Below are 13,175 nucleotides of genomic sequence, written 5' to 3'. Positions count from 1 at the left end.
AAAATATCAGCTCAATCTTTCTTAAAACAGCTGACTTAAAGCCACTTAGAATTGGGTATTGTGGACATATTGAATTTCAAAATCCAGAGGGCTTTTATATTTATACGTGCCCCATAAAAACATCTCGGCCACCCCTGTTCCACCCTTGCAAAAATAAAATCTAGCTCCGCCCCTGTTTGTATCGTCACCTCTGCAGCAAATCAAATGGAACTTGTCCCACATCACCCACCCAAATCAAGGCAGACTGCTTCAGTTTCACATTTATTTATGATAAAAACCATAAATCTAAAGCTTAAAAATGTAAAACAACTTTAAACAAACATAAAAAAACAAGTCAAGAGCTTTAACTTCTCAATATGTCCCGTTTGCTTTAAGACCAGCTGTATTTGAGTCAAAACTCTCCAAAAATATCATTTTGTTTTGTGCCAAGATGCAACAGTTTGCCTCTTATTATCCATGAACATTTGAAATCTTTTCTAAAACTTGCACTCTGACATTCCTACAGCCTTTACATTGCATTAATTTCTCTGGTGGAGTCACAGGCTTGTGAAATTACATAAATAAGCTATAAACTTGGATAGAGTCCATTCATCACCAGTGTAGCGTCAAAACTAAAACTAAGTTAAAACTGTGGTTGTAGCTCCTCTTCCCTCCAGCAGGTGTCGCCCTAATGTCGTCTCTCCACTCAGACATGAGGCGAGGCACAGATCCATCATCCAATGTTTAGATCTGTAGATACATTTATATTTATATATATATGTATATCTTTTTCTTTACAATGGATTTTCTCTGTCATCCGAGATGACCCCTCCAAAATAAAAAAAGCGCACAATACAGTCAACAAACCAAAACCTATAGAACATATGATTGTCACTTACTGCGAGTCACAGAAAAGTACGTATACTGCGAATAAATAATCTACAGAAATATTTACAATATGCACAACAAGAATTCAAGGAAGTGCAAATAAAGCTTTGAATCCCCGAACAGGAAATAAGGTTAAGCAGACGTGGTTCCCGACATGAAGCAACAGTCGTGGTAAAAAGTCTTCAGATTTACAGGACATGTAGTAACATTTAAAGACTTTCAAACAGTGAGCTGAGCAAAAACAGAAATCAGAAAGCAAAAACAAACGGACACGCTGAATTATGTACAGCCGAGCTCATTCCGTGGAAAAGCCGGAGAGCGTTTGATGCTCGTCGTCCAGCGAGGATCAAGGCAACAACCAACGAGACGACGGGCAGCTGAGAGGATGAGGACAGGAAGAAAGAGGGATCCAGGAGAAGAAAGAACTTGTTGTGCTCCCGTTGACTTCTCAAGCCAGAAAAACTCATCTCTGTACAACTCCTGCTACCTTCCCCCCACCCCACGTCTAGGCCATGAAGGAGTGGTGGGTGGGGGGGTCAAAGGGGGCTGCAAAGGGTCAAGTGTGTTATCTGTTGGCCCCTGTTGGCTCTGTAACACACTCATTTTAACATAATGCACACATGTGAGCTGCAGTCTTTTGTACCGCCTCCACGCTTGTCATTTCTGCAGGAGCTCCACGTTACCCACAGTTCAAGTACTCCAGAGCCACTTCATAACAGAACTTGTACTGGTCCTGGGAGAAGAAGAGCAAAAACATATGGGAGGTCAGTCTGGGGTCAATTCAATGTGTGTAAAAAAACAAAAAATAACATAGACAGATTAACCAAAGTTAGAAATGTTCTAACCAGGGGCGGAGCTAGACTTTTTTGAAAGGGTGGCACTGGGGTGCCCAAAATGATTAAATTGCTTAAAAAAATATTGAGCTGAAATTTTATGTGAAGATAACTAAAAATAATAAAAAAACATGCTGAATGCTAGTCACAACTTATCATTAAGTCATTTTTAGTGTCTTTATAAATCCTAAATGCTAATCAGAAATTCAAGATGGCCTCTACAGCTAACTTTAAAAAAACTATAATTTAGCCATTTTAAGACTTATTAAAATTAAATTTGTTGAGGAGTAGCTTAACATGATCACGTTGATTACTGATGCTAATCCCAAATTAAGCTAACTCCTGATGTCAATGCTAATTTCACAAAGGCTATAGCCTTTGGGGTTAGCTTAATTTCAAATTAAATTAAAATTCAGACATTTTTAAAGATACACGGTTAAAAGTATATAAATAGTACACAAATATCAGAAAACAATCTTTAAGAAAATCTAAATGCAAATACAAAATTTAAGATCCACACCCAGTTGACAATTATCTGGGGGTGGCCAATCAGTGGGGGCTCTACTGAAGTTTTTGTTGCAAAAGTTTTATTCTAGCCAAAGTTTTGCCAAAAGAGTTTCCAAAATCCTGCACTGCCACGTGTCAGCATAACAAATTATCCACTTAGTTAAAAAATGTGGCATTAGACAAATAGAAAACACACTTTTCCTCCTGCAAATTAAAAATACTCAGATGAAACACAGTTCATTTGAATCTGCTCCGGAGCCGAGTGGTTTCTTTATCATTGGTTCTTTCCTGTGTCCTTGCTCAGGCTATCAACTTCATTGTGAGATTTTTAAATCCTTAAAACGAGATGGAATTTTTGACAACTTGAAGAGCTTTTGAATATAACGCTAGCCTAAATAATACAAGAGCAACATCTCTTTTTAAAATCGAGGTGAAGTTAAAAAGCACGAGGAGGAACAAATGCTCGTGTCACACCTTTAAAATTTCAGGTATCTTCAAAAAAAAAGAAGCTTTTTGAAAACCAACCTTTTTAGAATAACTCAGTTTTGTTTAACAGCCAAGCAAAATGTTTTACAAAAAAAATTGATGATTTTTTAAATAACAATTAGACAGTTAAGATGGGTGTCCTTCAACACATCTGTGCCAAAAAAAGTTTGATGTTGGGGAAAAAAAAATCTAAATCTATTAATCAAACTTTAGAGAAAAATAAACTTTCAAAAGGTCACAGAAACAAAACATGAAAGGGTTAATGTGAATAAATACAATTTTCACATTATTATTTAAAGCAAGGCTATTCAAGTAAATTGCTCAGGGGGGCACAGTTACTTAAAATCAACAGCTCAGGAGCCAGACATCCATGTGGGGTGGGGGTTCCCCCATAATGTAGGGGGAACACTGCATAATGTAAAACAAGTACGATTATCTTCTACCTTTTAAATTTGTTTTATATTGTTGCATTGAACCATAAATTAAAAATGTACAATTGTTTTAAAATATATTGTTTAAAATAAATTAAGTAAAAAAAAAATTGATTCAATGGGGTGTCAGGTGGAGGTCGCCTGCGGGCCGGATGTGGCCTGCGGGCCACCAGTTGTTATTCAAAAAGACTTATAACATTAAAATAAAATAAAAGAAAAAAACAAGAAACCACAATATTTGCCTTGTTTGATCTGTAACACTCAAATCATGTGTTGGGGATGACTCTCAGCTACTATAACATCAAAATTTAGCTAAATATTTTTAAAATTCTCTGAGTTAGAGCCATTTTTAGGCTTGTTTATGTTGATAAGCTGTGGTGTCAATCTTGAATTAAGTTGACTCTAAAAGTTAATAGGTTGTAGATGCACATGTAGTGTTTTTTTTATCTGAGAGTTTTACTAAAATCCATTCAACGGTTCATGCAAACTTTTGCCAACAGACATATTTAACTCCAACATTTAAAACCAGTGTTTTAAACAGGGTTGCAGTCTGTTAGTGCTTGGGTTATGTGTTTGAGAAGACTCTCGGCAACTACCACACAAAGTTTCAGCTTAATATCTGTAAAACTGATTGCATTATAACCATTTTTGTGTTTGCTGTAATGCATTAGATGTGGTGGCCATCTTGATTCAGGTTAACTTCAAAATGCAATCAGCCGTAGATGCAGGTCCAGTGATTGTTTTCTGAGAGTTTCATTAAAAGCTGCCCTGTGATTTATGAGATATTTTGCTAACAGACGCCTGTACACAGAGTTACACAATTCCTCAGCCAAAAAAAAAAAAAAGAAACTTGCATTAAATCTATTGCCTTGTTAAGATGAAATGGGTAAAGTAAAACTCTTTATTAATACAGTTTTTAATAAAAAGAGTTGAGCCGTTGCAGTGGTCCTTACCAGCAGGTCCACCATGTTGGGCTTGTTGTTCCTCAGTGTTTTGACTGCATGAAAAACATCCACAGAGTGCTGGTGCTGAAGCATCTCACACACGATGCTGATGGCGCAGAACGTCCCGCTGCGGCCCCCTCCGTTTCTGCAACAACCAGGCCACAGAACAGTTCAAACAGAGCTGAAGCAGTGCAGAGTTGTTTATTTATATATTATTTTCTGCAGTAACCGTTTTCAGTCAGTAGGTGGAGCTGTTTCATTTTTTTTAAAACTCCCGGACGGAGCGAGGTTCCTGTTGAGAACTTACAGACAGTGGACCACGGTGCGGCCCTCGCCCCCGTCGTACTCCTCCTGCCACTTGTCCACCTGTCGGATGAGTTTGAGGAAGGAGCGCTTGGACATGGGCGTGTCCCTGTACATGGGCCAGCCCAGGAACTGGAACTGCTGCACCATCCGGTAACCGTCCTGAGGCTGGGAGGGACAAGGACAAACCGGCTATCACAGGTTATCACACACCTTGGAGGAGGGGGCGGGGGAAGGGGGTGCAGACTGTCTCAGCTCAGCTGGGACCGGACAAAGATGGATAACGGACAAAAAACAGTCACTCTGGAGTTTATTGGACAAGATAAGAGCGGGTGATGGATGAGTCCAGCTGAAGCCGGAGACACTTGTCTCCAGTTATCAATCAGTTGCTCCTGTCAGTGATCATATGTGATTAAACCATCATGCACTTAACGTGTCGCCTGTCAGAGGACGTTACGGCGCGTTAATAAGAGGAGGACACTGTTGGGATAAAGAGCTTACGCAAGTGACTGCAGGTGACGCCCGTGTGGACCGGGACCCCTTCTGTTCATGGAGGTTTAAAGACGCAAAGTTAAAAGGCTCAAAATGGCAATTTTGGCAAAGTTTGCTACTTTGAAAGCAAATAGGCCTTTTTGTAATTCTTCTTTACAGATTTTATCAGGTCAGTTGGCTGTAGAGGTCATCTAGAGTCAGGTTTAGTACAAAGGTTCTTCACCTGTAGATGCCGATCCAATCCCGATTTAAACTGTTTTTTGACGGATCATGAATAACCGCCCCCTTTTTAAGATAGTTAGATAAATTAGCTCCTTTTTTGTCATTGTACAGAGCACAATGAAACGGCAGCTCAGAACACTCATTCAGAAGAAGACAGAACATAACAAACATGGGAGAACAGGCACTCTGGGTCATGCAGTCACTGAACCTGCACAGAGCAAGGATCATCTTCATGAAAACATCCTGAGGAGGTGCAACCCTTAGCAGAAAAATGATGACATTAATATAATCTGTTTAAGTTTGTTTTATGATTTATAATTGAGTCTTAATATTCTAATGTTTTACTTTTTTAAACTGTTTTAATTTCATGTTGCTAAAAGCCCATCTAGGGACTAGCATTGCAGATTAGCCTGGGCTACAAATGTTTTAGTGTATGGTAATTCTAATAAACAATGACTGAAATGATTACTTTTAAAAAAGTTTCATTACATTCCATTAATGCAAAGTATAAAGCAAAGATGTCATATGATCGGTCAGTGATTAGATAACTGGGGATCAGTTTCAGCAGTGGTGGTCTGTCAGGGTCAGCAAAGCCTTCTCTGCTAGCCTAAACAATCAGAATCAGTAGCTGACATGATAGTATTTTTTTATTTATTATTATTATTTTTAAATATCTGTTCTCTTCCTCTCATTGTTTTTCACCTGGTTGCGCAGCTTCCAGTAGCTTGTATTAATTTAGAGCTTTGAACCAATCATATTTGACCATCTGTTGCTAGGGTAAAAGAAATCTGCCTCAAGATTCAGAACAAAGAGTGAAGGCAGCTGGAGGTTCAAACAACCAATCAGATGTTGAGCTGGCGACACCACAGCCTGCTATCTGGCGTTCAACGTCAGCATTTTCACATTGCTTGATTGGATCATCAGAGCGCTTCAGTCAGAACCAGGAAACTGGATTTCTGTAGCGTCTCGCACGCTAAACACTGAGCGGACGTTCTCAGAAAATGAAAACTTAGAACAGACTGGACTTTCAGCGTTAGCTTCCATGTCGGTGACAGAAAAGGATGCCGTGACGACACAGGAAATGAACTCTTCTTGAGGGGAAAAAAGGAGTAAAATATATTTTTATTCAAATCTTTATTTTGTTGTCAGTTTATTATGTAGACGTAAGATGTCAAACCAAGGATTACTTTCTTGTGAAGTTAACTAAAATCTATTCAGTGATTTATGTGAACGCTACGCACAAACACACACGTTTGTTCTTCTATCCTCCTGGGGACTTTGCATTGACTTCCATTCATTTATCGGTTATTTCTGACCCCTTATCTTAAACCCAACCCCTGGACCCACCAACTGTCCCCATTAGGTCAGTATGATGATAATAGTTGAAACTTTTTTTACATATTTTTTTGCTTTTTGGTGTAAAAATAATTCTAATTATAAATTAACTTTGGTGCTTTTAAGATTATTTACGCAGCATGAGGTAAAACAAACTGCACTCAAGCCTTGATCTTTAAGCTCAAAACGTCAGGAATGTCTCATCTGAAGCAGATTTTTAACATTTTTGTACCTGAAAAAGCGTCTTATTTTGATAGACCCCAAAGGACCTGCAAGCTTTGTTTTAAAAAAACAATCCATGTTGGCTAGATACCACACGGAAATGTGTTTTTCCTCTAAATTTGGTGAAGAAAAAAAAAACTTTTAAGGGTTCACACAAATTGCTGTGAAACTCTGATTTCTCCCTTTCCAACTACAGGTGAAAATTGATCAAGCTGTCTGAAAGATTTGGGGGCAATCACATCTCGGTCCAATCACGGGTGCAGTTGTGTCGTTAAAGAAGGAAAGAAAGAGTCGGCACAGCTTGAGCGGACAGGCCGGCACACGTGTGGGACGTGTGAGGTAGAGGTCGAGGGAGCAGCGGGTTGTTGTGATCACAGCCGGGGGGCAGGAGGAGGGCAAGTTGCACATAAAGAGCAGAACGTGGCGGCGGTTTGGAGCCGTACCCGAGCTGCGTTGTAGATCCGAAATATTCTGCTGATGATGTCCTCCTCCAGGTCGGCGGAGACAAACTCCACCTGGATGGGCCCGTGGCGGTGGACTCCATTTTCTGGCCAGTACTGTGGACACAGCTGGCCAAAATACACACAAACATACACACAAAAACACAAATTCTAAGGTGAGTTTTAGATTCATAAACAACAAAATCTCCACGATTTTAAACCCTTGTTTTGTGCTCAAACAGTTAAAAACAAACTAAAAGCCTGAAAGAATTTGTGTTTTTTTTAAAGAGATTCAATAAAATGTTGATTATTTTTATTAAATTAAATTAAACTGGTTTTTGATAAACAGATTCCAAATATGAGAGCTTTTTACTAATAAGTTGAGCTTTTATTTCAAAAGGGAAGCTTAAATCTTTTACAAACCATCACTGACTTTTTTTCTCCTCTGAAAGAAAAACATTCTTTGTTCAGTTTTTATGCAAAAGTTTCTTAATTTCTTTTAATCAGACCAGTTATCTGTCATCAAGTCATTTCTTGAAAAGTTTTTGTCAAATTAGATTAATCTTTAGCAAAACTGTGAGACAATTAGGCCTATAGATGTTTTTACCTTTTCAATAAAAAAAAAACACTTTGAACTCATGCTGCATTTAGTGAACCTTGGAATTTGTAAATTCAACAGTTTTAAAAAAAATCTTTGTTCATACTTTTTACTGTAATACAAAGTATAAATTAATAAAAGCTCTATATTATTCCCATTTTCTGACATAAATGAACCAATAAAGCTCCGGCAGTGCTGATTGGAGTTTTTTTCCTGACTTAAAACTTCTCACTGCCGCTCTGCGTTTTTCTTTCACCAGACGAAAACAAATTTCAGATTTCTTTTTTGCTCCTGACTGCACCGATAACAGAAGCTGAGTCTGACACAACAAAAATAAATTGTTATTATTTTTTAAAACCAGCTGTTCACATCATCATCATCAGCCACTAAAAATGTAAAGAAAAACAGAAACAAGTGCACCCGAAGTGAAGCTCGGGGCTTATAAAATTAATATGCGAGTTTTACTGGCAAGCTGTTACCTTTCTCAGAGTTTGTATCTGGAGTTTACTTTTTATTTTTAATTTTTTTATCTAACCAACCTGAACCAAGAAGAAGGCATAAATAAAGACAGTTGCAGGTAGAAAAAAACAAAAACAAAAACAAAAAAAGATAAATTATCTTAATTTCACACACTCAGGAATCTCATTTGTGGTTTTTTGCCACTTTCCTGATTGGAAATCACTAACTGGGACTTTTAGAAATCAAGAAAAAAAAAAAAAACTCAATGTTTCACTTAAACTTGGAATGATTTGCAAAAATCATCTTTGCAGCTCATTTTCTGGCGATAGGAAACACATAACAGCGTTTTCACTGTTCTTTACCTGCATTTTCCTCTTTTTTTCTTTAAAGTCTTTCTTATTTTTACATGACTTAAAACTGAGCAGTTTTGTGATTTTTTTTTGTCCTCTATGTAGACTTTGGTCAAAACCCTTTTGTTTTAAACTTGCTTTGAAAAATAAAAAACGACTCATTTTAGGCAGACGCTGCCGAGTAAAGAAGGTTTAAAACCCATCTAGCGAAAAGATAAACATAAAATCAGTGTTTCACGGCTAAACGTTGCACTCAGATTTGACATTTTTCTGCTGCAATCTCATCCAAGCTCACTGAACACATCAGGGTTTCACACAAAGGACTGTATGATGCAGCTTCCTACATGAGCCGAGTGTGAACTTGTTTCTTTGTGCTTTCTGTGAAACAGTTATTAGATCCTGTTTTCCTTAGTTTCGTCCTGCTGCATTCCGCTGTTGATCTGCTCACTGAAATCTAACTTTTTGAGCAAGAGGACAGTGCCGCTCAGCCATCAGGTAAAAAAAAAAACCTGCTGTAAGTAAAGCGATCGAGTCAATAAATATTGACTGCTTGTAGTTTTTAAAACGGAGGTTAAATTGTACTAAACGGTGTATTTGGCCACAATCACAAAAGCCAGAACCCAACAAGATGAATCTTTTTATAATTCTGAACCCGTGACAATGCAGCTCTTAAAAACACAGATTATTTTTTTAATTCATCTCTTTTTTGCATTCACAGTAACAGGTGGACAGAAAAAAAAAGCATTTAAAAATGACCTTGAATTTTGCACAAGCGGCCAAAAATACAATAATAAATTCACGCAAAATAGCAATAATTAGAAAAAAGTTCAAAACGCAGGTTGTTAAAAGTGTCGATTCTTCTGAAATCAAAGAAATGCAAACCTTCTGAGGAAAACAATAAAAGAAACGCTAAATCCCTTCGCTCTGCAGGTGAGGAAGCTCAGTTAAAAACATGCACCTGTGGAGCGCCTCGCTGGCCTCGCAGCTCGATTTGCTCAGAGCGCACAACACAAGAATATATATATATATAAAAAACAAAACTACCTCAGTAGAATTTAAATGAACAAGCCAGGAACTCTGAGCAGAGACGGACATCCAAACATGCACTCGCTTTATTCCTCTAACGCACAAAAGCTCAAACGCGTACAGAGTTTGTGTGGCAGTTTAAGAGCCTCTTTGGAGCTGCCTTTAAGAACCTGCCAGAACCTGACAAATTTAACAGATGCAAAAAACAAAGATGTGGATAGAGCGGATCGCAAACCTCCATCTCCCTCTCCTCCATCTGCACGCCCTGCTTCCACTCCCACCTGTGCTTCCTCCTTGGCTGCCTGACGGGCCGGCTACAGTGAGAATAATGAATGAAAGGCCCTTTCTATCCAGCCAGTCAGTCAGTCTCCTAGGGAAAGGGGATTTGGCTGTCGGGGAGGGGGGCAGCCTCAGCTTCAGGCTTTGATCCCCGGGTGTTATGACAGAGCCTCAGGCTGAGAAATCTGGAAAGCCTCATCCAGAGGCCTCCTTCCACTTTCACGGCATCCTCTCTGCAGCATCTCCAACATTTCAAACGTACTCTGTGTACATACAAATATATAGTGTTTCCTACAAAAACACATCTGTGCGTTTCCTCCCAGAGTTTGCACGCAGTCGCGATGAGCGGCCTACTTTTTAGTCGACTTGTTACTCAACTTCCCGCCCTGTTCCCTGCTGGGTCTGTGTGTGTCTGAGCTCGTGCATCAGGGCCGGTTTACCTGAGCCGGGTCGACATCATTGAGCATCACTATGGACGTGCAGTGGTAGTCCAGCACCAATCTCCAAAAATCCTTCACTGTGTTCGGCAGTGGGTGCTGGGTCACTATGAATGCAGAGGGCTGCTTGTAGCTCTGGAGGAGGAAGAGAAGAGGAAAAAAGCAGCAAAGGCAATGAATAAATAAATAAATAAATAAATAAATAAATAAATAAATAAATAAATAAATAAATAAATAAATCGTGATGCAGAACTTTTTTAACAGGGTTTCCATCCTCTAAAGGAAATTTCCTCTTGGTGCAGATTACATTGGTGTAACTGACTTTAAAGTGAATCTCTGGCTTTTTGGGGGCGACTAAGGCAAACTTGAACCTGAAAAAAAATCACCTGCTCTGTTCTGCAAGGAGCCAAAAAAAAGAACAATTTACTTGTCCATGTGTTTATTCAGGCACGTGTCAAACTCAGGGCCCACAGGCCAGTTGTGGTCCACCACAGCCTTTTATGTGGCCCGTGAGAACTAGATGTATTAATGTCGTAAACTATGCCTGCATCGACCATAAACTCCATCTCCCATAATGCATGTCGATTATTTTAGCCATGAAATGACAGCATCAGGGCACAGGGTTCAAAAGTAGCAGGTTGTCGGCAAAATTCTCCATGTAAAATCTATATTTTGCTTGTACTTTTGGGATTTTCCCACTTACAAGTCATAAATATAAACCGGAACGCCCCTATGGTGGGAATTTCCTGTCAAAAAGTGGGAGAGTTCAGAAATCAAGATGGCAGCTTATTACCACAACTCAACAAAGAGTAAAACTATTTTTACTTTTGTTTTTATTAGTATTCCTGTATTTTAGTCATACACATTTTCAGTGTTTTTAAGAGGACGTATTAAATCGCTGATTCTGTGCAGGAAATACCAGGTAGAGCTCAGTTATTGTTTGTTAGCGGTGCTCAGACGCAGTGATGAGATGAGGAATGAAATGTCGAAGTTAATTCCATTTGACCCTTTAATGCTAAAGTGGCCCTAATTGAAAATAAGTTTGACACGTGTTGAAGAGATAATTCAGTTTTTTATAAAGTCGTATGCAGTTAGTGTCTTAAATATGGTAATCAGAAAATTTTCAATGGGAAAATTGTATTGGATCTAACCAATAGTTGGCGTTTGTCTGTTGCGGCTTCAATTTCTGTTTTCTGGTCTAGTCTGCATTTATAATACATCTCTATGGTCAATCAAACCTGAATGCTGACAAAGAAAATTTAAAATGTATTAAAATATAAAAGTATGCAAACAAAAACTCTTCCAACTTATTATTTGTTTACTGTTTTGTTTTGAGAAAAGATACTTAAAACATCTACATTTCACAATAATGCAAAAATAGGTCAATTATTCTAAAAAGGATGTTAATTACCAATGTCACCACTCTACTCGCCTTATTGCAGTGAAAAAAGCTGCTTTTATAACTGTGATTAGTGATTGACAGAAAAAGCAACATGTGGGAAAGTTTCAGTTCACACACACGGAGAAGCTGTGGCATGTGACTCACAGTCAATTAGCTGTTTTAAATTTAGAGTGATGCAACTATATGGAAGGTTTCTCATCCCCACTGGGTTTCAGGTTTGGCGCTTACGTCCATGAGGGCAGCGTTGATGTAGTTGGAGCTCTCCCCGTCGATGGTGATCAGGAAGGGCAGGCAGCGGTCCGGCGGCAGGACGTCCATGCAGCGGTTCTTCTCGTGGTTCCGAGGCAGCAGGGCGATGCTGCAGTCCTCCACCCGCAGCGTGGGAGTCACCATGTTCAGAGTCTGTCGGGTTGGAGCAGATTACATGCTGTCATGTCGACGCAGGAAGGTAGGCACTGGGGGCTTGAGTGCGCTAATTATCTCCCACTATGGTAATTAACAATGCAATTCTTTAATCAGTTGCATTAGCGATCGCTCTGACTCCCCTGATGTTCCCGTGCTGAAACTTGGAGGGACGTTGCATTTCATTCAGCGTTCATTGCCCTGAGGGGGGGACGTGCTGTTACAAAATAATGCAAGGAAATATATTTGCTCCTGATTGGCCCAGAGGGGGGCAGTGCCATTCATGAAGAGACAACACGTTTACCGTTGTTTTCAACGTGCCCTGCATTTGAGGTGTTTGAGCTTCTACACATTTTGCACACACTGTTTACACATCTTCTTCTTTTTTCTGTAAGATATGTTTTGCACTCAGACTGCTTCTGCAAACATTGTGCAATTTTAGCAGTTTGTCAAAACATTCAGCTCATTCTGTAGATGAGGGCTTTGACATTTGATTTTAGTAACGTCAATACTTTTCAAAGTACAGAGGTTATAAAACACCATTTTGTCTTCTTATGCTACTTCTAGTTCTTCTTGTTTTCTATTTTTACTTCTTTTAGCTAATATTTTACTTATAACTTTTGGCCAACCATTTTCCTTTTTTTAATTTCTAGCTGGCCTTTTGCTATCCTAGCTTTCAGCTAATGACTGATACTTTTAGCTTTAGCTTTTAGCTTATGCTACACTTAACACGTAGTTACTGTTTTTCTATTTATAGTGCTTTTGTTACTGTTCTGCTACTTTTAACTTTCAGCTGGCAGCTTACAGCTTGCATTTGGCTTTTAGCTTTGAGCTAGTCTTTTGAAACTTTGAACCAGCATTTACTACTTTTAACTTCTAGATAACTTTTTATAGTTTAGCTAATAGCTACCATTTGGCTGTGTTTAGCCATCATTTTACCTAATTTCCCTCTGGGATCAATAAAGTATTTTTGAATTTAATTGAATTGAATTTTGCTTCTTTTAACTTTTGGAGAGTGCTTTATAGCATTTAGCTAGTGTTCTGACTTTTTAGCTACCATGTTGCTACTTTTAATTAATGGATAGTGTTTTACTGTTTATAGTTTTTAGCTAGTGTTCTGCTTTGTTTAGCTTTTAGCTA

The 13,175-nt window shown here is 38.7% G+C and overlaps 1 protein-coding gene across 17 annotated transcripts in view; it reads right to left on the bottom strand.

Moving 5' to 3' along the window:
* Positions 1–342: 342 nt before the first annotated feature.
* Positions 343–13,175, bottom strand: part of LOC106516911 (protein tyrosine phosphatase receptor type M) — a 240,694-nt gene continuing 227,861 nt past the window's right edge. For all 17 annotated transcript variants that reach the window (XM_014007504.1, XM_014007506.1, XM_014007507.1 and 14 more), the window contains 6 exons: positions 11,862–12,035; positions 10,235–10,366; positions 7,086–7,211; positions 4,376–4,539; positions 4,078–4,213; positions 343–1,600 (listed from right to left, as the gene is read on the bottom strand). In XM_014007504.1, coding sequence (XP_013862958.1) covers positions 1,547–1,600; positions 4,078–4,213; positions 4,376–4,539; positions 7,086–7,211; positions 10,235–10,366; positions 11,862–12,035 — 786 coding nt within the window. In that variant the 3' untranslated portion in view covers positions 343–1,546. The remainder of the gene's footprint in view (positions 1,601–4,077; positions 4,214–4,375; positions 4,540–7,085; positions 7,212–10,234; positions 10,367–11,861; positions 12,036–13,175) is intronic.

This window comes from Austrofundulus limnaeus, unplaced genomic scaffold, assembly GCF_001266775.1.
Source record: "Austrofundulus limnaeus strain Quisiro unplaced genomic scaffold, Austrofundulus_limnaeus-1.0 Scaffold42, whole genome shotgun sequence".
Lineage (NCBI taxonomy): Eukaryota > Metazoa > Chordata > Actinopteri > Cyprinodontiformes > Rivulidae > Austrofundulus > Austrofundulus limnaeus.
This window is presented reverse-complemented; position numbering and strand designations above follow the sequence as displayed.